At 33.0% G+C, this 26,187-nt stretch overlaps 3 protein-coding genes across 6 annotated transcripts; 1 reads left to right on the top strand and 2 right to left on the bottom strand.

The window, feature by feature from the left end:
• Positions 1-1,066: 1,066 nt before the first annotated feature.
• On the bottom strand, positions 1,067-9,229 carry LOC137827904 (transcriptional regulator ATRX). 2 transcript variants are annotated; one of them, XM_068634278.1, is made up of 6 exons: positions 8,920-9,198; positions 6,568-6,685; positions 5,488-5,608; positions 4,821-5,257; positions 3,986-4,304; positions 1,067-2,293 (listed from the first exon to the last, which is right to left on the bottom strand). In XM_068634278.1, the coding sequence occupies exons 3-6, from the start codon at positions 5,575-5,577 to the stop codon at positions 1,247-1,249; spliced, it is 1,893 nt and encodes a 630-aa protein (XP_068490379.1). In that variant the 5' UTR covers positions 5,578-5,608; positions 6,568-6,685; positions 8,920-9,198; the 3' UTR covers positions 1,067-1,246. The 2 variants fall into 2 exon arrangements, with proteins under 2 accessions (XP_068490379.1, XP_068490378.1); XM_068634277.1 differs by lacking the exon at positions 6,568-6,685 and having other exon boundaries at positions 8,920-9,229.
• Positions 9,230-12,093: 2,864 nt separating this feature from the next.
• On the top strand, positions 12,094-23,545 carry LOC137827849 (Galactose oxidase/kelch repeat superfamily protein). 2 transcript variants are annotated; one of them, XR_016523118.1, is made up of 16 exons: positions 12,094-12,340; positions 12,431-12,528; positions 12,732-12,870; positions 12,949-12,977; positions 13,092-13,188; positions 13,284-13,339; positions 13,421-13,528; positions 14,240-14,296; positions 15,725-15,816; positions 16,716-16,800; positions 19,145-19,297; positions 19,652-19,749; positions 21,479-21,666; positions 21,761-21,873; positions 22,849-22,930; positions 23,364-23,545. XR_016523118.1 is itself a non-coding variant. In XM_068634203.2 (16 exons), the coding sequence occupies exons 1-16, from the start codon at positions 12,279-12,281 to the stop codon at positions 23,418-23,420; spliced, it is 1,491 nt and encodes a 496-aa protein (XP_068490304.1). In that variant the 5' UTR covers positions 12,094-12,278; the 3' UTR covers positions 23,421-23,545. The 2 variants fall into 2 exon arrangements, 1 of the variants encoding a protein (XP_068490304.1); XM_068634203.2 differs by having other exon boundaries at positions 21,502-21,666.
• A 490-nt stretch (positions 23,546-24,035) lies between these two features.
• On the bottom strand, positions 24,036-25,864 carry LOC137827847 (uncharacterized). Of its 2 annotated transcripts, XM_068634201.2 has the most exons (4): positions 25,368-25,860; positions 24,845-24,955; positions 24,485-24,565; positions 24,036-24,316 (listed from the first exon to the last, which is right to left on the bottom strand). In XM_068634201.2, exons 1-4 carry the CDS (start codon positions 25,608-25,610, stop codon positions 24,233-24,235), a joined length of 519 nt encoding a protein of 172 aa, XP_068490302.1. In that variant the 5' UTR covers positions 25,611-25,860; the 3' UTR covers positions 24,036-24,232. The 2 variants fall into 2 exon arrangements, with proteins under 2 accessions (XP_068490302.1, XP_068490303.1); XM_068634202.2 differs by lacking the exon at positions 24,485-24,565 and having other exon boundaries at positions 25,368-25,864.
• Between the last annotated feature and the right edge of the window lie 323 nt (positions 25,865-26,187).

The raw sequence follows: 26,187 nt of genomic DNA, 5'->3' as shown, positions 1-26,187 counted from the left end.
ATGATATGGAGGAAGTAAAGCTGAAAAGGGTGTTGAAATTTTCCAAGGCATTGATTGGGACTGAGGAGGAAGATCTCAAGGAGACAAAGAGGTGGGACAAGAGGCCTCAGAATGTTGCAGAAACAGGTTTTAGTTAACAAGGCTAGGTTTTTGTAATACTGTGCACTAATAATGAGATCAAAACCAGATAAATTTAATCACAAAACATGAGTTTGGATTGACTTCAGAGCCTTTAAAATGGATTGAAAGTTTTCTTCTGAAAAGTCTATCAAAATCAATTTCCTTTTACCTTAATACATATTCAATCTGTTTGAATATAAAACTATGAAACTTTGGAGAAATTCTCTGCTAGAAAGAATCTATATTTCTAGAAGAAAAAACTCTCGACCACTTGTACCTTTTATTCAACCAAACCCATAGTTTGGTCACTCATTAATTTAATCACATATCAAATGACATTCAATAATTTAAAGTCAGTTTATATTTTGTTTTCAACCTACCAAGAATATGTTTAATTCAACAAGAGAGAAGGGATGCCATTTTAAAGTAGGGATGGTAGTGAAAGGGAAAGGAGGGATGTTTTTTAATTGTGTGGTAGAAAGGAGAGAAATTTTAAAAGAAAAGAGGCAAAATAATCCTTTTCTTATTTGGTTCACAAGAAAAGAGGAAAAATTAACACAAATAATTTTCTTCCACACTTATAATTTTAGATATAAAAGATAAATAAAAATATTTTTATCAATATACTTTAAAATATTTTAACTAACCTCCTCTTTTCCTCCTGATCCTTCCAACCTCCTCTTTCCTCCTGATCCTTCCAATATTGAAGAGGAACAGAAAATAGAAGAGAAAAAAGAATTTTGTTCTCCTAAAAACTGAACTAAACAAAAAGGTTTAAAAAAATCCCCTCTCCTTCCCTACCCTCCCCTCCATTTTCTTCTATCACTGTGAGATTAACACACTGAAACATGTTTCACATTATCAAATTTAATCTCAGGTTCAAATTATCAAATCTAGAGATAAATCTGCGACAATCTTGATGACCAATAAATAGTTCAGTTCGGCATTTAAAGTAAAAACAGTTCAGATTAATGGAATAATTTAGAGTGTATTTTGTCATACAAAAATCTCTTCCCAACACAACTATAGAGAATACAGAGAATCACCTTAAAGTACATAACAAAGAAAAACCATTACTTTTACACCAAGCTTAGCTGCTAACCTAATGAAATTATATATACATGTTTCATCTTAAATGATCGTCATTAAATGAGAAACGATTTGCAAGAGGAACCCCAACTGTGCTATTTGAATAGGGCCTTGAAACTTCATCACCAAATGGCATCTGTGGTGTTGCATTTTGATAGGAGGGATTGATGGGAAACGTGGGATACGAGTATTTACTGGAAGATAGTGGACCTCCATTTGAGAAAGGATCAAAAGGAGACTGACTAGAACTAAATCTTGACCCATTTTCCAAGTATCGGGTGGCAAGAGCTTGATCATTAGCAGACGGGCTCATCAACATTTTGCCAGAGTGAGGAGGATTGGTGAAAAACTGACCAACAGAAGTTCTAGACATGGTTCCATTAAGATGATAGTTTGAACCAAATCCAGTAGTTGGATCACGGACATTGAATCTAGGAGTTGCTTCATCAGAAAAATCTGTTGGTAGTCTGAAGAGACCAGAAAACCCGAAAGGAATTTCAAATCTATCCTCATTTTTACTAACAGAAGGCAACGGTTTAGCAGTGTACCCACCCTCTACTACTGGCAACCTATTAAGTTCCTGTTGTAGGGATATTCTAGCTTGTTTAAGAGATTCAAGAACACCATCGAATTGGTGAGATTGTTCACGAGTAACTAATGCATAGAGATCCTTTTGGTTTTTTGAAGCATCATGTTGGTGCTGGACACCATGAATATCAGTTGGAAAGGAACTATGTCTACCTTGATCTAGATGGTTCATATCAGAAGACTGAGAGTGGCCATTTACCAATATCTCATTTTGATTTCCCTTCAGTGGGGAGTGTGAGTTTTCTTGACCAAGGAAATCAGAAGTGCTAAAAGTTGTGCTCTTCTGGTTTCTGTAAACATCTGTATCATCGTGTTTTTTTGGCATAATTTCTCTGCCCTCAGCTTTGAGTTTTTCTTCTGATAAGCAAACACCCCCGGGTTCTCCTTTACTCTCTTCAGCCTTTGAGGTAACCACCTTAGCAGCATATGGAATCTGAACCTTGCCTTCATCTTTATCCTCAGTCATATCTGAGTGATTGCCCGGGTCACATGAATCCTGGATAATTTAGGATCCAAAACTAAGTTTGAGACTTCAGGTGATTTACATGGAATGAGAAAGCATTAAATAACCTATTTTGAATCATAAAATCATCAGATGCACAAGGTTAATAGAAGAAAATAACATGAACTGTATTAACTGAACCATCAGGAGAATGAAATTATTACTTGTTTAATATAGTGGAAGCATAGATTAAAAAGCTGACATATAATACACAAAAAACACTCTACCTCAAACATTTTGATCAAACCGAGCTTCATACATGTGTTTCATTGAATTTGTTCACTACATCTACTTTTTCAAAGGTCTTCCATATTTTTGCATGTGAGCTTACTATAATCTTTGGATAAAAAACAGTTTTCCTATTTGTTACTTAATAAGTTACTTCACTACTTACTCTAATTCTAATGTTATGTTTGGTCGGAGAGGAGAGGAAATTAAGAGGTTGGATTTAAGTTAGTATGTTTGGTGAGAGAAGCAGCGAAGAGAAAATTAAAAAGGTGATCTAAGCAAACACTTTTCTACTCTATCTCTCACTCATTTTCACGCTTCTCTCTATCCCTCTCCTCATATGTTCTTTATTTCTCTTCAACCAAACACATTTAATTTTTTATTTTATTTCTAGTCATTAAATTTATTTCCACATACTCTATTTCTCCCCTCTCTACCAAACAGACCATAAATGACAACTACAAAATACATTGGTAAAAATAAGAGATATAAGACTAATCTTGAACCTTCAGCATTAACTTTCTTTAAAGCATCCATAGGAATATGCGTTCAAGAGCTTATTATAATAAACTACATTCTTCTAATTAAATTTGAATTTAGCACAAGGCAGATTAAACCTATACATTGTCCTCATTTTAATTTTATCAAATATATTCAACTGCAAACGCAAATGAAATTATAATAAAATTTGTACTTTTCAACAAATAACACTTCAAGCCTTTCAGGACCTGAAGGATTGTCCAATGCACCTATGTTTTGTGTTCAAGATGATATTTTTGTTACATCTATTTCCTGTATTAAATTTGCAAATTGCAATTACTCATGTCAAAATAAAGACAAGTAACTTTTACTCAACATTGACTAACAGTCTAACACTGTACAATTAGTATATTGCACGAGATCACTGTGCTCTCCTCCCTTAACCAAACTCTTGAAAGAAAAAATACAAACATTAAAATAAGACAATAAAAACCAATGAAGAAAAGCTAACAAATCCTTCGAGATTAAAGGAAAGGAAGAACATTTGCTTTACACCAAATAGAAGTCAATCACCTATGCTATATTTGGCATTACATTGAAAACATGGTGCCACCAAAAATTTTCGACCACACTAGAGAGTAGCGCTTTAAAGCTGCCATAGTTTTCAACGAGATCCACCATACTTCCAATTGTTAATATAACCCCGTCAGCTGATCCAATGAAATCTCCTTAAAGATACATGAGTTATGCTCCAACCAAATGTAGCAAAATTTAGAATAAATAGCACATTGCCACAAATTAAATGACATTCTCTACATAGAAACATTTATAAACTAAACTGGAGTCTCTAATTCTGATTTAATGTCAAACTATGCCTAAAATCATTTGAACCTTCCTGCAATTGTCATAAATGCAACAACCAAACACCAAGTTTCAAGAAAAAACACTTAGAATATGGTAAGTCTAGCTGAATCATACCGGTGTTGTGCTGTTATTCTCTCTAAACTTCTCCTCCCATTCTCTTTGAGCCTTCTCCATTGCTTCATATTGGTCAATAAGTTCGGCTTGGTGTTCAAGAGCCTTTTCCATTTCATTCTCTCTTCCATATCCATCTATGTGATGATTTTTGCTAAGTAGGTTTGCCTCTGATCCATCCTCTTCTTGAATTTTAGATTCTATTTTCAGGATGTTAGATCCACCATCTCGGAAATTTGGAAATCCTTCAGAAGAGGATACAAGTTCATTTACTTGGCAGTTAACATGAACAAACTTGCCTCTAGACTCCTCCATTACTGACCTGGGAAAATACAAAACATACTTATCAACTTCACAAGCAATCAGGAAGACAAGTGTTACAAGAGAAAAAAAAAATGCAAATTACATTCAGGGGTTATTCATATATGAATTTGGAGCATAGAGGACAAGACTATAAAAAGTAATATAATAAACACTCTCAGGCAGAAAAACTAATTTATTAGTACTTTTAGCATTACCAATTTTCTGAGACACTTCCTCAAAAGGTATGTAAAAAATGAGGGATCAAGAATTTATCAAAAGAAAAACCAAATTTATAGGCACAGTTATTTTAAAATCAGATTTGATTGCAAAACAGTAACTGAGCAACCAGAGGTATAACATAACCCTGGTAATTGAAAGGCCCTAAGCCTATTAGTTGGAACCAAGTCTAAACTAGAAAAAAGCATATTTTTTGTTAATTGAAGAACAAGCAGGAAAATATCAGTGTTCTCTGTGGAAACTAGTCACATAATGGGGATAAAAAACTTGATCAGAAAGAAAAAAGGTTACGACTTACCTGGGTTGCCTATGTCTTATCTTGCGACATGACTTTCCAAGGCGATGCTTTGGTGAAGAACTAAAAGATGAAAAACTGCTTTGCCTCCTCACATTAGTACTCTTGGTCTTGTACTTTTCAAGAGAATGGGACAAATCATGGCGTCCTTTCCAGGACAAACTTTTACTGGATACTAGTGAAGAATCTTCATTGGAACCAGACATTTCATCTGACCCATGTTGTCTTCCTTTTGATTTCATAGGCCCCTCATCCTCTTTTGCACACTCATTACTCATACTAGAATCAAAAGGATTTTCAAGGTCTGAGCCTGAATCAAATTCATCAGATACACCACTTATCCCTTGACTCTCCAAAATGGCAAGAACATCAGCAGTGGCCTTCTCAGCCATCTTCCTCTGAAGAATCACCATCCTTAGTTGTTCCTCCAATTCCATGACCTGATTAAAATAATGGAGAAAACATTTAGTGTCAATAAGGGAGCATTAAAGGCCATTTTGGGTACAAAGTGAGAGGAGCTTTTCAGAGCTTCTCTACTGAAAAAAAAAAAAAACTCTATATTTCTAGTAGAGAAGTTCTCAAAAAACTCTTCTGACCAGTATCCAAACAGTCCCTAAAACGGATCAGGCATGTTTTACTCCATAATACAGGAAACTTAAACTTAACATACCTTTTCTGCCAGTTCATCGGCTCTCTGTCTAGCACTTTTTGAGATGGACCTTTCAGAAAGCAATCTTGCCCGCAGGAATTCAATAGTCATTGCAGTTGAATCCTCCGTGCTGGAAGCAATCCTAAGCAACACACATTTAATTAATATAGTTCAAAAAATATCTGATAGGGAAGAAAAATAAAAGAAAACTGATTGTAATGCTAAGTCGGTAGTGAAAATCCTAAACAACTATTCTTTAATTTATGCTGACTAAATTTGGAGGGAGGAAGGACCTTCATGGCGACTTGTTATATCCTTCCTTCCTTTTCTTTCCTCTCAGTGACTTACCTTGCCCCAGTCCCTCTCTCCAGCCAAAGATAAATAACAATGAAGTTCAATAACAAAATAAAAATAGAGGAGTTCATACACATTAAATAGAAAGTAAAAAAAGCCCTTCTCTCCTGCCAAAGAAAATGTTCACTTATTTTAAGAGTGTTTTACTTAAGGAAAATGTCCTAAATTATGCTATACCCAGCAGTGAGCAAACAAAAAAAGCTGAATGTGGTACTTAAGTCATAAGACTCTCCCACCCAATAAGCTAACATTTTGGGGGATGAGCTCCCTTCATGGACTTGTAATGCAAGAGCATAAGAAAAGTAAATATCTATTAGCAGAGTTATGTTAAAAATTTAAAAGCTGGACTAGTTATTGAACTAGTAAAAATATATTGTCATGTTAGATGGTTCAGGCTGTGGAACTATGGTTGAACAGTGTCTCATGTGTGTTATTCAGACAGAAGATGGATATATCTGTATCTATCTATTTATCTATATATATATAGAAAGAGAAAAAGATACTTTTTCCACTTCGCATATGGGCTTTATATTCTCCATGGCATCAACCATAAGTTTGCATCCAGTTTGAGCTGGCAAGTAAACTAGGTTTTGCTATTCCTTATTGAGCTTCTATTTCATTCCTGAGATTCGGGAAAAGATGAAATAGGAAGATGTGTTTCCAGAACAAACAAGATACGGGTTGAGAGGGGGAAGTTAGCAAAGTTAGACAACATTGAAATGGGCATAAGAGAATGCATTGATGTACCAGATCAGCTAATGCTCCCAGGTTAATGGAATGTATTCCATCAGTTGAATGAAGACTTGATTATTGGTATAATGATTGGTCCAGCACGGATTGAAATAGGAGACGATTCCACAGAAAGCTTTTGAAAACGCAGTGCACCAATGCAAAACAGAAATGAGAAGAATACAGAGATGAAACGAGCATCTCACTCCCAAAAGGTGCCCCAAATAGGTCTTCTACATATATATATATATATATATATATATATATATATATATATATGCATGCATCAGCTATAGGTAACTACTGGATTAGTGATCAAATTAGTCATAACTAAACATCAGGAAAGAAGTTCAATTTCCTTGTGGCCAATTTTAAGTTTTTTTTTCAGAATAAGTTTTGTTAGAATGACAACTGTCAGATATATTTGTGATTCTTCTAACAGTCTCTGACAGTTGCAACTAGCTGATTTATGTAGGGTTACATTTGAGACTGTTGAAAGAGAAAAAAATAAATGTGAGAGATTATCAGAACTGTCTATGGATTACACAACAGAATCCATTTTATATAAGCTGATGACTATAAATATAAATAATTATAGGATATTCTATTCCTATATACATGATATGACATACCTATAAATCACCTTCCAATAAATCTAATTCCAATCAGATATTCCTATAATTATAAAGATCGTAACTAACTAAGAAAATAAATCAAAATATAAAAGAATAAATCCTAAGTGATCATCTAAGATGCTCTAAAATATTCTAAGACAATATCATTATATTTCTAACAGAGAATTTAAGCTCTCATCATTCAGAGACACTAGTTTCAAATTTCTAATCAGAAAGCTTCTACTGCAAGATTTGGATATCTCTTCCCATCTCCTTCACTTTCTTACATTTCTCTGTTTCTTTCTCGCACAGTTTATAATGAGTTGGATCAACCAGACAGGTTTTTGAACTACTGGTCTAAAGTTATTTTAGGGCCTGTTAGTGTGCTTTTAAAATAAAAGGTGTTTTGAAATTAAAAGACATATTTATAGAATTTATATTACTTATAGAAGTTTTTCATGTTTTATTAAGCTTAAACAAACAAGCCCATCAATATTGGTAGCTTCAAGTAAATGATAATGGGTAGAATTTAGATCATATTTATTTTGATTTTATACTTTACGTCCAAGGATTCCTAATGTGTTTGGATTAGAAGTAAGATTAAAAGGATTACATTTTGCCATTGGTAATGAGTAAGAGTTAGGCTTGAAAGCATGTAACCTAGAAGGGCTTAGGTTGCACTATAAAAGCAAAACCTCGACAGTTGTACGGCAGACCTTTTCCTTGAATCATAAATCCATAATTATAAATAACTTTCTTTTCCTGGTTTGTTACAGAAGAAACAGCCCATTCATTGGCTATGTTTAACTGATCGTCTCTCAATCCTTGAATCCTTGCCCTATCTAGAAGCCTTGTACTACATCAGCTTGTGAGCCATGAAAGCTAGTGCCTTTGCTGAGACCAGAGAGTTGGGCAAAGTGGGAGAGGCATCTTATAAAGGAGCGACCAGGGGAAGGACTATTCTGAGTGTGTAGCTGCAGTTGACCGCTGTGTATCCCAAATTTGGAAGGGAAATGTAACTTTATGTCCAAAACAAGGAGGCATAACATGGTATTTAAGCAATGAGATACCGCAGGCTAGTCTTCTAAGATTGGCTTTCCTTGTGAATTTGAATATAATCTAATAGACGTGTCCAGAAAATTGGGTTCAAACTTGAATTCCGAGGATAGATGAAGTCAATTAGTCCTAGAGTTCCAAACTAACATGAGGAATGAATATCCAAGGGAAGAGGGCATTCTCACCCATGTGTCAGTAACAATTACTACTCGCCGAACCAACACAAGTGGAACCCAACTAAGTCCTAGGTCCAGAATTAGAAAAGTATAATTCTCAAGAACAGACCCAATACGTCTCTCTAGAGCGACCTCACAGTTAGATTCACAAATTTCAATTAGATAGATCTTAAACTTTCTCTGGATTACTTCGAATAGTAAAAACATGTCCGAAGAACGAAGCCAAAAACTAAAATCCAACCAAATCACACACAAAACAAAAATTCCTCACGCACCAAATACCAATTATGGAAAACAATAAATCACACAACAAAGGCACCAAACCACAACCAATAAACTAAAAACTCGAAACCACTACGAAAATAGGAACACCATCAAACTCTTTCCATGAAGTAGACGAGAAGAAAGCAAGCTAGAAAAACTTCAAAAGCATCAAACACCCTCACAGCCGAAAACCAAAAACAGAAAGTACGAGGCGAAGCAGCATAATAAAGAGGGGAAAGACGCGGGAAAATCGAAAATACCTCTGATCTTGCGGATCGTGCACGGAGTTTTGCATGATCTTGGGCAAAGTAGGAAATCCAGCTGGTGGAGCAAAACCCCAGAAATATGATTTACAGTAAGATTGTTAATATGGTGAAATTGCGAGTGATGGAAGAGAAAGTAGTTGTGAAGAGAGAGAAAAAGAAGTTGTGGTGAGAATTGAGGAAGTGAAGAGAAGAGAAAAAATGGTGGGAACCATGGAAGGAAGGATCTTTGTCTCGGTCGCTTCTCTTTCCTCTCTCACCTTTTTCTTTTCATTCTTCTTAATTATTGTTATTTCTATTTCTATATTGCGAAATTTTTATTGTAGCTTTTTAAATTGTTTTCCCAAGTTCTTACCACGTCAAAAGAATTCTATGTTTATTTTTATTTAATAAATTATAATAAATAAATAATAGTTTTAACTTTTAAATTGCATTTTTAATTATAATGCATCATTGCTAAAGGTGGTTAAAAGAGTATATTCCCTTGCATAATGATATTTTAAAATAAAACTATTATATATTTATTTTCAAGTGGAAAGATTTTTCAATTACTAATTTGTATTGATATTAAATAAATTTTTTATTCAGTAAAAATAAAATAATTTAATATAAAAATAATGTAAAATTCAGCAATATTTTAATAATAGAATTAGAAATGAATTAGATAAGAAGTTTGTAGATAAAAGTTAAATGTTTGTTTTAAGTTTATTTTTAAAAAATCCATTTTATAAAAGTTCTCTTTATGCATTTTCTCTAACTAAATAATATTTGTTGTCAAATTTAGACCATGCAAATCTAGTGCAATACCTATTAGTTTAGAACAATTGAATCTTGGTTTTGGTAATTAATTTATCTTTGAAATTTTTAAGTGGATTTTAAAGATGATGTATTATGTAGGGTGGAGTTTTGAAAACTTGTTTTATTGTTTGAATTTCTAAATGAGTCTCGAGTATTTGTTGAATAAAAGGCTATTTTGATCGAAATAAAATAATTTAATAATTTTTTTATATATAAAGTGTTGTTGTTTGTTGTATTGATTATATGAAAGATAATGTTAAATGAAATGTGCGATGAGAATTATGAGTTCAATGCACAAAGTTCAATTACTAGTGAGTTATATGGATTTTTGTATGAGATTATAAAGATAATATTGTTATAGTTCTTGTCATGATATCATTTTGGTTTAGTTATTGAGTTTATGAGGTTGTGATTTATTGATGATGGAAAAAACTTTGAAAAATGTTTGTGTTTGGATTGTTGAAGTTGCTCTCGAGTTGAATATTGCTCGATAACTCAAGTTGATAAGGTGAAACCTAATCGATATGTATTAATTATAGTAACTATATTATGTTGCTTCAATGATAGGTTGGTTGTTGAAGCGATGTGATGTATGAATTAAGTATTGACTTGTAGCTTGAGCAAAAGAAATGTTAAAATTATTATATCTCCTTCGGAGCCATATATAATGCTCAAGCGATATGACTAATAATTTAACCTTTATGTCTAAACAGTTGAGCAAGAAGTAAGGAGTTGTACACATGTTGTACACTGGTTGGACGCTCAGGTTCTTATGATGGTGAAAAAAGTTTATGGAAATTGCAAAAGTACTTCCAACAAGTGGTCATCACTAAAGTGTTGGTGGTAACACTCAAGCTACCAACATTCAAGCAATGAGATAGTTGTAGGAGCGATGAGAGACTTAGGATGGTGTTGCTCTCATGTTGTATTTTGCTCAAATAGAGGTGTGTCACTCAAGCAAAAATGAGTGTTATCTAGTTGTAAATGATGAGATCGCTCAAGTAAGAGGATGTCACTCAAGTGAAAATATGTTGAGATGGTGATGATTTGATTTTTGTTTGACGTATTTATGTATGATTTGATGTACAAAAGGTGAACTTAATTATATATTATACAGATAAATATATAATTGATGTTGAGATGTATGTCGTGTTTTGTGCATGACTTGTTCTTTTTAGATGACCTTTCATGGATGATAAATTATGAAGTAATGTCTACATATATAAAAGGTGCTCCTGATTTGGTAATTGGACATCCATACTAGGTAGGTGATGTAAGGATATTCATGGTTATCTAATCATGTCATAACATATGACTACATGCGACTTTAATGCTTTAATGCATTTATCCGTATAAAGATGATATTATGTATTTACTTTATATTAAGATTCACTCTCTACATGCTTATGTGTTATTGGTGTTATAGGTATTTACATGGTAGTAGACTCTTAAAGATTGTGGTAAAAAATATATACTAACAGTAAATTATGTAATATATAATTATAGTTTTATCGAATTAATATGTTAATTATAGTTTACTCCGATAAAGATTTGTGGTAATGAAAATATATAAATATTATATTAGATTATGTGATATATAATTATAGTTTCATCCTATTAATTAGCATGTGAGTTATAGTAACATTACAAATAACACAAAAAAAATAAAAAATTATAAAAATATTTCTTTTTCATACTGTACTAAAGGAAAATAACAACTTTGTGTCACTATATGTTGTTAAAAAATTAAAATTAATAATAATGGTTTTAGTTAAAATAATAATGGTTTTAATATTTGCATAATTTATTTTTTATTTTAATATATTTTATAATGTGCAAAATATGTAATAAATGTAAAATATGTAAATCAAAGAATGTCTTTTACATATTGTTATATTTTTTTAAGTTTCAAAATATAATTAAAGACAAAATAACAATACAAAAAGTATGTATACCAAATGAAGAATATATTTTTATCATTATATATATATATATATTTGTATATTATTACCAGAGGAAATATATTGGTAATAGTCTTGAGTGCATCTTTTTACGATATTTTATAAATAAACATGTATTATTTTATTTATTAATTGTCATAAAAATAATTAAATATATAATTGATTGTATATGGTAGTAAAAATATGTTATGATAAGAAGTTTAATTAATCAAACATTCAAAACATTTATAATTTTATTTTAATTAAAAATATGAGCATATATATATTTTTTCACTATTTTGTTAGTTTTTTCCTATTTTCTTTTTTCCTCCACTATGCTTTACTATTTTTTTTTCAAATTATATAATTTATTATGACTTTTATATTATTACCCAGAAATATTAATGGAGATAAAATTGGAAAACCACTTAGATACAATTTGTTTTTATTTATCTAATCTATCATTTTTTGTTAATTACTTCACTTCAGACCCTGTTTCAGAGGGATTTGTAAAAGAAGCACAGTGCAGCGGTGGAAGCAGGGTTGATCGTGATTTGAATTGCTACATCACAAACCTTTGATTCGAACAGAAGGAATTACAAAATAAACAAAAGAAAAATGTATTATTGGGTAAGTGCTAATTCTTCCGATTTCGCCGGAACCCCTCCCCAACGTCGCAGGTAATGAACTGATTCCTCATGTCTCTTATTCTCTTTGATGTTGCTTTCTTTTTTCATAATCTCAGTTCGTTTCATTCGTATCACTGGCAGTGGTCACTCCGCTGTTAATATAGGCAAATCTAAGGTTGTCGTGTTCGGAGGCCTTTTCGACAAGAAGTTTCTCAGTGATATCGCTGTCTATGATACTGGTAATGCAATCCCTTTTCTTATTTTCGTTGTTTTTCATTAAAATTGAAGTGTTTAATTTGATGCAAAGTTATTAGCATAACAATTTTACACTCTCCATCTGTGAGAAATTATAGTTGACTTGACTTTGACTTTATAGTGATTGTGATTGTGGTTCGATGCATATACACAAAATCGAACTCTTTATTCATTTAACATATTTTAGAGGCCAAGCAATGGTTTCAGCCTGAGTGCACTGGAAGTGGTTCAGATGGGCATGTAGGTCCCAGCCCTCGGGCTTTCCATGTTGCCGTTGCCATTGATTGTCACATGTTCATTTTTGGTGGTCGTTTTGGGAGTCAAAGGTTTGTGGTGCATCTCGGTGTTTTATTTCTTTCATAACTATAATGTGTGGTATAATTCGTGGTGTTTAAATTTTACAGGTTGGGGGACTTTTGGGTTTTGGATACTGGTATGTATTTTGTGTGGTCATTGTTGAGTTCATGCTGTGAGGGAACTTTCTGACATTTTTAGGACTGACATTGTTTTGGCGTGCTGGGACTTGGAATGAATGATGCTGTTCCAGACATATGGCAATGGTCTGAACTAACTGGCTTTGGAGACTTACCATCACCACGAGATTTTGCTGCAGCTTCGGCTGTTGGAAACCGGAAAATTGTTATGTGAGATAGTGTTTAATTTGAACTTTTTTTTATGCTAATTAGACTGTGTTGGAGTAAATCAAAACATGTAATGAGGTGGATTCTGTGTGATGCAGGTATGGTGGATGGGACGGAAAAAAGTGGTTAACTGATGTTTTTATCTTAGACACTAGTATTATTTTTATCTCCTACAGTGTAATTACCTCCTTATCCAGTTGTAACCAAGTATAACATAATTTTCTTCTTCTCTTAGTTTCTCTTGAGTGGATGGAGCTCTCAGTTTCTGGAACATTGCCACAACCTAGATGTGGGCATACTGCCACTATGGTTGAAAAACGGTTGCTTGTTTACGGTGGAAGAGGTGAAGTGACACAGTTCTCCTTGTTTGGATGTTGATCTGTTTTTGAGATTATAGTCCTTCTATTAAATAAAAAGAATACATTCTGTGTCACTAGGCAATTTTCGTGTGTCAAAGAGTATTTTATCAGGGGAATATTTATTCTTTTCCCAGTTGTTGTTTCTATTTATGTTTTTGTGGGTTTCAATGTTAAATAGAAGTGCGGGTCTTAATTTCTCAAACAATGATCAATTTGTGCCATTTGGTGAATTTCCTCACTTTCACTATCATTTCAGTTTTAAGAAGTAGTTTTAGTATAATAGTTTGGGAGCAAGGTTTAGCTCTTCCTTTTTGGTTTAAACTTAGGGGCAAAAATGGTGAAATTTTAGATTAGCACGATGGTCATGAAGCAATACTGAAGATACTCAAATTTTTTAGTGAAACTAATAAATTTCAACTCGTTCAAATGTTGATTAATTTTTTCTATATTCAAAGATGCACCGTTGTTGGATTGCTAAACATCATAAAACTTATCCAAAAACCCATTCTGTAGTCTATTTCTTTCTCTGACACATTATGTTAGACTTAGTTTTGAATGTGCAACTTTTCTTCTTCTCTAACTTGTATGTAAATAAATAACTGCTCTGAATTGATGAAGGGGGCGTACAAATTGATTGCTGTAATGCCAATTTGAATTTATTAGTTGAAATGAGTGCTATATCCTGACTTTAACAGGAGGAGGCGGACCTATTATGGGTGATTTATGGGCATTGAAGGGCCTCATTGAAGAAGGTATGCATATTTTACCATCTTTATAATTGAATTACACAAGGAAGACTATGTGATAGGTCTTATAAATACAAGTTTTATGGTTACATAATATCTTAGAAAACACAACTACATTGGTAACATTATTTCTATCAATTTCTGAGATATTAAACTATCTCCTATAAGAACATAATATCCTAAAGAAGAATGTCTATTTCTAGTGTAGTTTGCATTTGTAAAACAAGTTACTTGCGCATGTCTTCTATCTACAATTTTTGCATGGAAGTCCTTGGCTTAGTTCACAAATAATAATGCCCAAGTATGACTACTGCTGAATCTTTTAGAATTTGTTAATCACACTTACAGCTGCTAAAAGGATACATGTTCAATACTTAGTTTTATGACAAGTATTCAATCTGGTTAGGTTTGGTAATACTCCCTTGTTACAGATAAAAGCTTCACATTTGACTCCATGTTCTTTCTCTAAGTTGGCTGTATGACTTTCCAAGGTGTTCCAAAATATATAAGGTGCATTTCCTCTTAGAGATTACAACATTGGTAGAAAGAGCACCTGATATTTCCATTTCATTCAACATAGCATGTGTCAATGCCCGAGATAAATACAGCAGAGCATAGAAGTGACAGAAAAAAATGCAAGGAATGACAGAAAGTGCTGGTTTAAAATGCATAAATGGGTTTGTATTATGAAGTGAACATGTAGTAGGAATGGAACCTGGAGAATTGGCAGCAAGAGACCTCCATTTTCTAATATGTCTTCAGTAGCAAACGATGGGCTATCATTTGTTTTAATTTAAGTGTCCATTTCAAGGGATTTTATATGGAATTGGAACATTTTCAATGCTTATTGGTTCTATGTTTTCTTATATTTTCTTTGGAGAAAGTCTTTTGATCTGTCTACTTCTTACTCACATCTTTAATACAATTTCTTATTATACTAAGAAATATTTATTTCTTGGTAGTGTTAGGAATCAACACTATTTTAATAGAAAACAAAGAAAGTAAATCTGAATTTCTCTAATTTCACCAATCATACAACAAAAGATACAAAGTGAACTCTCCTTTCCACTGGATTAATCCAGTTACAAAACTCAATTGTCTGAAAAACTCCCCCCTAAACTTCCCCCCATAAAAAGGGGTCCTAATTTCTAGCAAACACTACGCTGTAAAAACTACCTTACAACTGTATTCTTAGTTATTTTTTTAAACCTCCTCCTATAATAAACCTGCAATCCTGTCTTATTGTCAACATGTTGTATTTGCTTCTGTCTATCAGGTAGCTTCTTAATAAGATGGGTTATGTACTTATAATGTACTTATACTTCTTTCTCTCGTCTTTAGTACAATTTCTTATGCTAAGAAGTATTTATTTCTTGGTAGCTTCTAAATAAGAGGGGTTATGTACTAACAATGTGTATTTGTTATGGAGGAAAGAGAATGAAGCACCTGGATGGACTCAATTAAAGCTTCCAGGTCAAGCACCCTCTCCCCGATGCGGCCATACAGTTACATCTGGAGGACATTATGTAATCTCATTTGCAAAATTCTTTTCTTTCTAGTTTTTGATAATTTTGTAGATTGCTTTCTTTTTTTTACTGCCAAACATGGATTTCTATACTGTTCCCACCTTATCCCGTAATAGAATAATCTACATTTAAATATCATTATCATTATTCTTTTTTATGGTGGGTTGGGGGTTGAATAGATTGGCTATTCTGTGTATTTGAGAGCTGAAGACTAGCAGCTTCCTTTTGAAATTAATGTTATATAAAGGGAGGTATTTCATGAACATGAAGGAGATTGTGGACTAACTGTTTAGTGCTAGGAGTTTAGAATTGTCTCAACTCAACTACTTCTTCTAGTTATGGGTATACTGGAAATGTGATTGTTTCCTAGTGTTCTCTACCATACCTCTGTAGTTTAAGGTGGAATGTTCACTAGAAGGGGCTTTGATTGCTCAGTAGCCCTGGTGACCAGTGAACACGTTGATTGCTGGTGAAGGTTATTTAAGTTTAAAGAGCTGCATGAACTTGTTTCCAAGGGATGTAGAATTTCGTTTGTGTGGTACTAGGAAGTTGGTTATCTTTGCTCTCCTTTTATAGTTTTCCTTAGTGATAAATTCTCTGCCTTACTTGTCTTATGACTTTCTCTTAGATTCTTACGTGTGCTCTTGTTCAAGAGATATCAAATGTTCACTTTTAATGAAGTTTTACCAATCAGAAAGAAGTTTATATTTATCAAGTTGAATTATAAGATAGATTATGGTTGATGTCATCAAATAATTTTTTATGCTGTTGTGATTCCCCTTTCCCCTCTAGATTCTTTAATACTTAATCCCCAGTCAGAATTGTATAAATTTACTGCTTTAACCTGAAATCCTGTCATTTATTTATTCCTTTCATTTTTTTTGGAGAGGATTTTACAGTTGTTGATGTTTGGAGGCCACGGAACTGGTGGATGGTTGAGTCGTTATGATATCTATTACAATGACTGCATTATATTAGACAGAGGTGAGAACTTTCACTATACCTATCAGTGTATGTATCTGTTAGGAACCAAGAATTATAAAGAGAATAAAAGAAAGGTTTTTATTGAATAGACAGAAAAGAACAAGAAATAGGAGAGCACTCTCTCCTTCAAGGGCTTCCCCTTCACAAAGAACTAAAGCTCAATCTACAAAAATATTACACACTGCCCCTCCCCCTCTCCTTCTTTCTTATTTATATCTAACTAGCAAATCAAATAACATTCTCATGACTATTTTAATTCTAACTTACTCCTCCTCTATTTGTAACCTAACAATACACTCTTCCAAAAAACAACCTTGTCCTCAAGGTTGGAACAGTGGAACCTTGACTTCGTGGCTCATCTTCAACACCATGATCTTTATCTACTCTCCTGAAAGTATTGTGATATTGTCTATCATAGGGAGGGAACCCATTGGCTACTGCATGCAAATTCAGGTCTGGAGGCTTAGGTGGTGGTGGGAATGAGTGGGGGTTTTGTATAAAAGTCTCTGCACCAGTAAGTTGAAATTCCAAGATTCTGATGTCATTGATGTTCTAGCCACCTTCATTATCAAATCTTGATCCCACAATGATTTCTTATGCATATGAAGTAAATCTGAATTTGGGAAAAAATGATGCTTGGTTGCACCTCCACCTTCAACTTTCTTACTGGTTAGCTCTATAATTGGCCTATCAAGAAAAAGATCATTACAACACATAGTCTTCACTTTCTTTATTGATGCATCCCCTTCTGCCCTTATCATTTCAGTTTCTCTTGCAAATCTCACTTCATTGTTGGTTTTTTCTTTGCTGCAGAGGGTGTGATTCTTCATATCTGAACCTTCTCCCACATCTTGGGTCTTCTTCTCTTCATCATTAACATATTTCTCTCCTCCCTCCGACATTCTGTCTCTTTTCTTGATGTCCCGACGCAATTCTTTAATTTCTTTCAAGTCCAGAAGGCTTTCCTTCAAGAACTTGGTGTCCCTTCTAACAGATTTCTCTCCTCCCTCAGACATTCTGTCCCCTTTCTTGATGTCCTGCAGCATTTCTTTTATCTCTTTCAGGTCCAGCATGCTTTCCTTCAACCCCAGAATTTCCGCTCTCATTTCCAAATTCCATCTCCCCTGTTCGCTGATAAACTTCTCTACTGCCGCCATTCTCTGTTCCATCTTTTCTTCCTCACTTTCTGTTTTTCAGATCCGGCAGGTCGGACCAATTAACCAAGAATTATAAAGAGAAGAAAAGAGAAAGGTTTTAATTGAATAGAAAGAAAAAAACAAGAAATAGGAGAGCACTCTCTCCTTCAAGGGCTTCCCCTTCACAAAGAGCTAAAGCTCAATCTACAAAAAAATTACACACTGCCCCTCCCCCTCTCCTTCTTTCTTATTTATATCTAACTAGCAAATCAAGTAACTAACTCATGACTATTCTAATTCTAACTAACTCCTCCTCTATGTGTAACCTAACAATCACAATTGTTGTATTATTTATTAACTGTTATAAGTTATAACTGTTGTCTCTGTGTCAATTTACTTTGTTAAAGCCAACTTGTTAATGGTCTCTGGCATCCTTGCACATACATTTCTCACATACAGAATACGGTTGGGGATTTGACTAAATGTTTTGAGGGATAAAAACAGATGATGTATGTTAGTTGCATGAGGGAGTCTAATATTTTCATTTGTGTCAATGGAAATCTGAGATTCTGGTTCCTGTTCAGAAGTCGAATTTTATGAAGTTACCTGTAGTATCCAAGGAAAATTAGCTGCAGTTTTGTTGCTCTTTTTTTATTTATACTTTTTTTTATTATCACTTTGTAAGCATTAAAACTAAAATTTATCAAATAAATATTTGGCTCTCTTCTCAATATCCAGCATCCGATATTTTTTTGTACTCTATAATAGATTAAAACTTCTCACACAACTGACATTTTTCTTTATGATGTGAGCTTCATGAATCTTCATGAGTTGGAGAGTTACAAACCTATCCTTTATTGCTGTTGGAACCTTAATGATACTCCATGAAACATTTTACATTTTTGTTCAAAGAGTAGTTTTTATTTTGAGGTTTTGGATGAGTTACCTTATTTTTAAAAAAGAAGCAATAGGTTAATGATGCACAATAATGTCCTTGAAATTCATGGTATGATACATGTTGCTTTAATTTTTGCTGAAGAGGCTTGTCTGTAAACTATGATATTCAAATGCATGATTTTTTAGACAAATCATACATGGCACCTTTCTGTTCTATTTAAATTATGACAAAGTCCTGCACAAAATCAAAGTTTTTACTGGAAAAGTGGCCTATTCTAACTTCAATTACTTGGTCTGTTCGGTTGCAACAGTTTCAGCACAGTGGAAGCGTCTCTCTATAGGCAGTGAACCCCCTCCTGCTAGAGCATACCACTCTATATCAGTTGTCGGTTCACGATATCTGCTAATTGGCGGTTTTGATGGGAAAACGACTTATGGTGATCCATGGTGGTTAGTCCCTCAAGGTATTCATTGTTCTATCATGGTCTACAAAGCAATTGCTTTTGTTGTCAAATACACTTTTTTCAATTCTAGATATTTTCACTGAAAAACTGTGCAAATAGAGGTAAATAATTTTTTTTGTTTGACAATGAGTTCTTTCTCGGAGTACTGTTTTTGAGTTGAATGGAAGGAATATTCTATTCCTTGAACTTTTCTTCTTGTACTGTAATTTAAATACTCAATCCAGAATCTTCCTCTCCAGAAATGCTTTTTTAGTGGAGAATTTTCATTAAAAAGAATAAAAAAAATAAAAAAATAAATTCAGAAGCTAAAAGTGGCATTCTTAATTCCTCTCATTTCTTTTGCATGTTTCACAGATGACCCAATTGCAAATAGATTAACTGCATCTCCACCCAGAAATATTCCTGAAAGTAAGGAATTTGCTTTTAACGATGATTTTCAACCTCAACTAAAGGTATTGGTTAATCTTGTTTTGCTTGCACTCATCCCATATTTGTCTTAATCTTAAGTTTTATTTTTAAAAAATGAATTTAATATAGAAAAGAAATGTCTTAACTCCTTGGTGCTTCTGTTTCTCCTTAATGTTTCTTATAATTTAAAGAGAATGTTCATAATTTGGGTTAAATAAGAAAATTAGTAAATATAGTACTAAGTATTTCTGTCGATTTATAGTGGAGCATTGTCACTTCTCTAGGTTATTAAATGCTTAATTTTGCTACTGTGCTATCTAAGTGTTAACACTTTTGAGTTCCTATCTGTTGTTTTTAATCTTTAAAGTGGCTTTCATTTAACATAGTTTTTCAAATCACAATCTTTTCTCATTTTGATTTTGTTTAAGGAACAAATAACTTAGGAAAGAATAGAATCAGGAATTCTCCTACAATGAAAAAATAGATGGAATAAAGACACCGGCAAATTTAAATGAGTCAACTCAAAGAGCAACCCAGTCTTGACAAATATGAATTGGAAACACCCTTAAAAAAAATCCATGAGCAGGAACACATAATGAGGCTAAGGCAAGCCAATCCATTTTCCAATAAAAGTTATGGAGGAGAACATTAATGCTAAAGGATCCAGGAATTATGTTTCAACCACACTTTTATTGACAGAGCACAATGTGTGAAAAATGGTTAAGTGCTTCTTTCAAGCTGAGGTATTGTCCTTCAAGGAACTGTATGCCTCTAGTACTTTAGCCATGACTTTGTCATTTAGACAAGTTACTCACCTCTAATTCTTTATTGAAATATATTATAAATTCAATTTTAAGTATTCATATCTGTACTAAACCAAAAAAACAGCCTACTAATCTCTTATGTGATGCTAAAAGGATGGAAACAGTAATGATAAATTGATAACGAAATAATTACATACTTAGATTTGGATCTTGGACTCTTGGTGGTCAAGGGTTTTTGTGAAAATTAAATTTTAAAAAATGGGGAGATAGTGGAGGCCAATGAAGATGAATATGAAAGCATATGTTGATAAAGACAAAGCTATCTTTGATGACGTTGGAAAGGGAAGCTTGCAGTTGGTGTTAGTAAAGCAAGTAAAAATAATACTAGGAGCCAAACCTCAGGATAATAAGCAGAGTCATCATCAAAAGGCACTGGCTGCATTGTAGAGCTTAATTTGGATGAAATCAAATGGTGTTGATTATTGAAAATGACTGGAAATCAAGTGGAGATGAAATGGATGTGTTGACAGCTGCGGATGTGAATCTAATGATGAGTTCGTGGATGTACTCTAGGATTGATTTCTGTTGTTGTGATGGTATTAGCGACCAAGGGTTCCCTAACCTATGTTGTTTATGTCTTTTTGTTGAGCTTTTTCTTTGGCTAAGACATTTATGTTTTTTATTGTGATGTTCTAATTTATATCTTATTATCATGTTCATCAATTTATCACTTTAATGTTTATAATATTTTATCGTGTAGCTAATTTTATAATGAAAAATTAATTTAAAATGCTCAAATACTTTTTTCTTCTGTTTATTGTGCCCTTTTTATGGTGAGGTGTGTTTTTTTGGGCACTCCAAAGGCAGTATCCCCTCCTCCCAAGCACAGTTTTTGCCTTTTTATTATTTGCCAATTCTCTTTTTTGGTCACGTCCTTTTAGTGGCACTGGCTTGGCAATCTTGGATTTCATTTGTTAATTCTAAGTAACACATTATACTCCTGGATTAGTTTTCTGCTGACACCTTTGTCAGGAAAGCCAAACAGAGAAATTTCCTTTCTCTGAATTACAAAGACGATTGCAAATATCAGTTTTGGCATCCAATTCCAGCCTTGAGATTGTAAATGAGTTTGAAGATAAAGAGCTTCTTGAAGTAGCATCAAGATTAGCAGGTGAAAACGTTTCTACTAATTCAATGGTAATATTCCATTATTCTTTTACTTGCATGAAAATTTTCTATAAGTCCATATCATCGTAATTTTAATTGAAATAGTAATTCATGTTTTAACAAGGCGATTGAAACAATTCGTAAACACTGGAGAAAGTCTGAACCAAATATGGTTAAACTCAAAGAGATTGGACCATTGCTTCGGGATTACCAACGTCTTATATACAGGCACTATCTGTAAGAACTATATCTTTCATCCAATTCTTTCTGTACTGTTTTTGCATTTGTGTTTTGGAAAACTTGACGAGCCTCCTATTTTCGGCAAAGTTTAGGGCAGATTTTGGCTTGCATGCTTATTTATTACTTCTTTTTTTTCGGTATTCGTATGCAATTGATCACACACCATCTATTGTCAACTTCGTACTGGCCTAATCTGCTACCTTCTATGTTCGCAATGAAGTTGCTAGGTTGAATTTTCTAAAATTTATTGATCTACTGACAATCTTTGTTATCTTGCTTGAGCAAATCCTTGAAGAGTGGATCTTGGAGATCTTAGCATAAGGTTTAGAGAACCCTCTAGTAATTAGTTATCGAGGAGAGTGTTTATTTTTTAATGCCAAAATTGGAGAGGTCTGAAAGAAATTGAGAGAATTGTTTTGATTGAAAAAGAAAAAGAATCTTCAAGCACGTGACGCAAATCGAGTATTTACACTACAAGAAAATCATTAAATAATAACCAAATTTAGAGACAAAAAATAATTTGTCACTATATTAACTAAATTAGATACTAATTTAGAGACTAAAAAATTATTCATATCTAAAGTAGTTTCTAAATTTGTATCTAAATTAGCTACCTAAGTTTTAGCGACTAATATTTTAGATTCTAAATTAGTCTTTAAAAGGACTAATAGAGACTAATTAGAATATAAAGTAGTAAGTAGCTAAAACATTGGTATCTAATGGTTAGATACTAATTTAAAAACCATTTTATAATTTTTTATTAATAATAGAAACTACTTTAGATACTAATAATTCTTTTAGTTTATAAAATGGTCTCTAATTTAATCAAATAGTAACTAATTATTTTTGTATTTAAAATTAGTTTCTATTTAATGATTTTCTTGTAGTGATATTTGTTTATGGATTATCCCTTTTCTTTAATTGAGTGGTGAATAGTTTGGCTTATGTTGCTTGTTTGTCTAACCTCTTTAGAGAAAGGAGTGCATCTGCCCAGCTACCTGGATTTAGTGAACAAGTGATGCATCAATTTTACCATGTCAAAAATGCTACTCAGGTATATTTTTGTGTTAATGGATAGTCCCTTTTACCTGTGCTTTTGTTTCTCCTTGGATATGCCTTTTTACTTAAAATTATTCTGCAAATATAGTTTGATATTCTCCTTGGATATAGTGATACCAAAATCATAGATATTCTTCTTGGCTATATTTCAGTAGTAATCTTCTGAGTACCTATACAAATATTATCAAATATGCCAGTGGCACTACTTTGAAAATTGAAACTAACGGTACATCAGGTTGTCTGGTATTGCTTTTTTGGTACACATTGTTGCAGAGACTTTATTTTTTAAATTTGGTTGAAGTCTGTGATTAATTACATTAAATACGAAAGTTACCCTTTTAAACCATTATATAATTTCTGTCATTTTTTTTATGTTTAACTACACTACTTTTTTATTTTCTCATTGTCTCCTGTTATTCCTATCGCAGTTGCGCATGGACGATATTCCAAAACTTTTGGCAGAGTACAAACAGTTACCTATATGAAGAATACTTGTATGAACAGTTTCTAATTTATACCGAACCCAAAGCATGGATCCCAAATAATACATTATTCAATGTACATTGACCTCGTTTAATATATATTTTCAACATTTCAATATTCTTTTTCATACTTTGGCACATTCATCCTCTAAACTTAGCTAACTGAAAATTATGTATATTTACTTTCACACTTATTTTGAGAATACATAATATATTACATTTGTGAGAGGTAATGTCTGTAGTAATTTATATAATTGCTTTGCTACACTACACACGAACATATCTAATAATCTAGGAGTTCAAGTGATCCAGATTATGTCAAATTTGGTCTAATTTTAACTTAATTTAAGGTTACAATTTTGAAACTCTTGCATACTACTTGTTATCTTGATATAGACAAATTTTAATCAAAATGCTTAAAAATGTTTATCCTAAAATAATATTTCATTTGTTAAGGTTATAATATAGACATTTTAATCAAAATATTTAATTATAATGTACCTTATCAAACATATGAATTGTAACACTGAACTTTTTTTTCAGTCATTTTAAAACCTTGCAAGATTATCTCATCCAAGCATTTGTAGATTCATGTGCATAACTCATTGATTCTATATGTTTTGTCTGCAAATTGCCCTTTTTCATTCATTCAATCCAGTGTGAAGAAACCATTCAATTATTTTTCCCTTTTATTCTCGTTGTTCCGTCCACAAGGCATTTTGAATTTTGAATAATAAGAATGCAATGACATTTAAAAACAAGCCACTGAAAATTAAATATACCAAGCAAATAAACACAACACATCCACGCATAGGTTATGGTTTCAGAGACAGAGACTCTATTATCTTGCATAGCTCGTCCAGTTTCTTCATCCTCATTCTTTCACTCTCAGTCAGCATCTATATAAAGAAGTGCAAATAAGGCAACAGATACATGGTTACCAGAACAGTTAAAAAAAGATGACAAGAAGCAACGTGAGAACTTGTATAAATTAGTTTGTACTTATGGAAAACTCATTTAAAAATCTTTTTGAAAAAGCTCATTTAAAGATATTGTATGCAATATACCTCAACTAGTGTAGCTACTAGATGAGCCTTCTCTTTGTTTTTTTCATTTAAGGCTTCCAAGGCTTCTTTACACTCTTTCTCCTATCAGAAACATACCAAAGATTAGTTTTCACTCTTGCCATATAGCATACATTAAATACAAAACCACCCCATTTTTAACACTGTTCATGATTTTTTTTCCCTTCAAAACAACGAGTTTAATTGTCAGAAATGGTAGTAAGTATGATTTAACAAGTCTATAAATTTATTATACATATCAGTTTGTGATTAGATAATAATGTAAACAAAATTGCAATGTGTTTAGGAAGGAATAAAATGTTCATGTGTAAACTCAGCTTTTAACCAGTGAGCAAAATATACCTTTTTCTGGTAGTTAAGTCCCAGTGGCTTTAAATCTCTGTTAGCCAAGTCAATCTTCTTGCGTACCATTGCAACTTCCTTCCTCAAGGGATCGTCAAGCACTTCAAGCTCCTAGTAGAGAGTATCACAAGAACAACTACTGACATATTAGCATAGCTTGGATTTAACTTCAAGAACTGAAATATCTTCATCAAATTGTATGTATTAATTAACACTTTTGAGGACTAACTAATCTCTGAAAGACTAAAATATGATCAAGTTAACACATATTCAGGACCAAATTGTATATGCCAACACTTCCAAGATTTAAAGATAAACAAGATGTCAATTTCAGGACCAAACTCTGAGATGTAACACTAATCATGCTCAAGAATTTTTACTCCACCACGCTACTTTGAGGATTGTTTGGTCTTGGTATTGAATCCACTAACAACACTTTCCCTTCACTTTTTCGAAAAATGTTTATATGTCTGCTTATGAAGTTAAAAGAAGAAAATGATGTTGTCCATGTCATGAAACTTACTTCCCAAATGTGTGCCAAGCGCCTAGTCTCTTCTTCAGCACGACCAAGTTGGAGTTCAACTTTCTCTCTGACCTCCATTTTCTTCCTCTCAATTTCTTCTTCCTTAGATTGAAATGTGGAGATTGCCAGCTTTGAAATCTCCTCATCCTCATACTCTTCTGCTGATAGCCTCCCACTGCTTCCAATGCTGCCAAGGTTCTTCATTTTCTGCATTTCCTCTCCGTTGCTGCAAACTAAGCCCATCTGCTTCCCCACAAACTTGGTCGTCCAATTATTTTGCTGTTGGTTTATTTCAACAAGAGGCCTTTGTTGCTTTCACTTCAATACTCTTTCTTCACATTTCAACAACTTCTTCTCTCTTGACTTCTAAATGCAGTAAAGAGACTCCCAGGAGCTCTTTGTGAGAAAAAAGTTTGTTTCTTTAACAAGTATTTGATGCATTCCTGGAATATAATTGATCCTGGAGATTTCTTAAGAGGGAAACTGATAATGGCACTCAAGAGTTTGTAGCAAAACTAAAAGTAATATGATATTACATCCACAATAAACACCTACCTGATGATGGACTATGATGTGGTCTTGCATTGTTTGTTAACAGATTTGCCTTAGAATCTTTGCTTTTCTCAAAAGGCATTTGCAAAGTTGCAATCTTAAATTCAAAGTCAGATAATGGGAAGGAAGAGACTGAATAGGGAAGCAATGTACGTGTTTGGGGTGCTAACTTAAGTTCCTTCATTCATAAGATACATTTGGGAACACTACCAGATTACAAATAGTAAGAGAAATAATTTTTTTATTGAAATATGTGGAACCTATTGAA

The sequence above is a fragment of the Phaseolus vulgaris genome, chromosome 7 (genome assembly GCF_051622355.1).
Source record: "Phaseolus vulgaris cultivar YP4 chromosome 7, ASM5162235v1, whole genome shotgun sequence".
NCBI lineage: Eukaryota > Viridiplantae > Streptophyta > Magnoliopsida > Fabales > Fabaceae > Phaseolus > Phaseolus vulgaris.
The sequence above is the reverse complement of the archived record's forward strand: the minus strand, read 5'-3'. Positions and strand labels throughout refer to the sequence as shown.

Excerpts from the sequence above, each read along its gene's own strand:
- LOC137827904 (XM_068634277.1), bottom strand. The coding sequence starts at position 8,954 with ATGCAAAACTCCGTGCACGATCCGCAAGATCAGAG. Across the intron at positions 4,305-4,820 it reads ATAAGACATAGGCAACCCAG|GTCAGTAATGGAGGAGTCTA; the intron begins GTAAGTCGTAAC and ends GTATTTTCCCAG. Across the intron at positions 2,294-3,985 it reads AGAATAACAGCACAACACCG|GATTCATGTGACCCGGGCAA; the intron begins GTATGATTCAGC and ends TAAATTATCCAG.
- LOC137827847 (XM_068634201.2), bottom strand. The coding sequence starts at position 25,610 with ATGGGCTTAGTTTGCAGCAACGGAGAGGAAATGCAGAAAATGAAGAAC. Across the intron at positions 24,566-24,844 it reads GACTTAACTACCAGAAAAAG|GAGAAAGAGTGTAAAGAAGC; the intron begins GTATATTTTGCT and ends TGTTTCTGATAG. Across the intron at positions 24,317-24,484 it reads TAGTAGCTACACTAGTTGAG|ATGCTGACTGAGAGTGAAAG; the intron begins GTATATTGCATA and ends TTCTTTATATAG.
- LOC137827849 (XM_068634203.2), top strand. The coding sequence starts at position 12,279 with ATGTATTATTGGGTAAGTGCTAATTCTTCCGATTTCGCCGGAACCCCT. Across the intron at positions 14,297-15,724 it reads GAAGGGCCTCATTGAAGAAG|AGAATGAAGCACCTGGATGG; the intron begins GTATGCATATTT and ends TATGGAGGAAAG. Across the intron at positions 16,801-19,144 it reads CTGCATTATATTAGACAGAG|TTTCAGCACAGTGGAAGCGT; the intron begins GTGAGAACTTTC and ends CGGTTGCAACAG.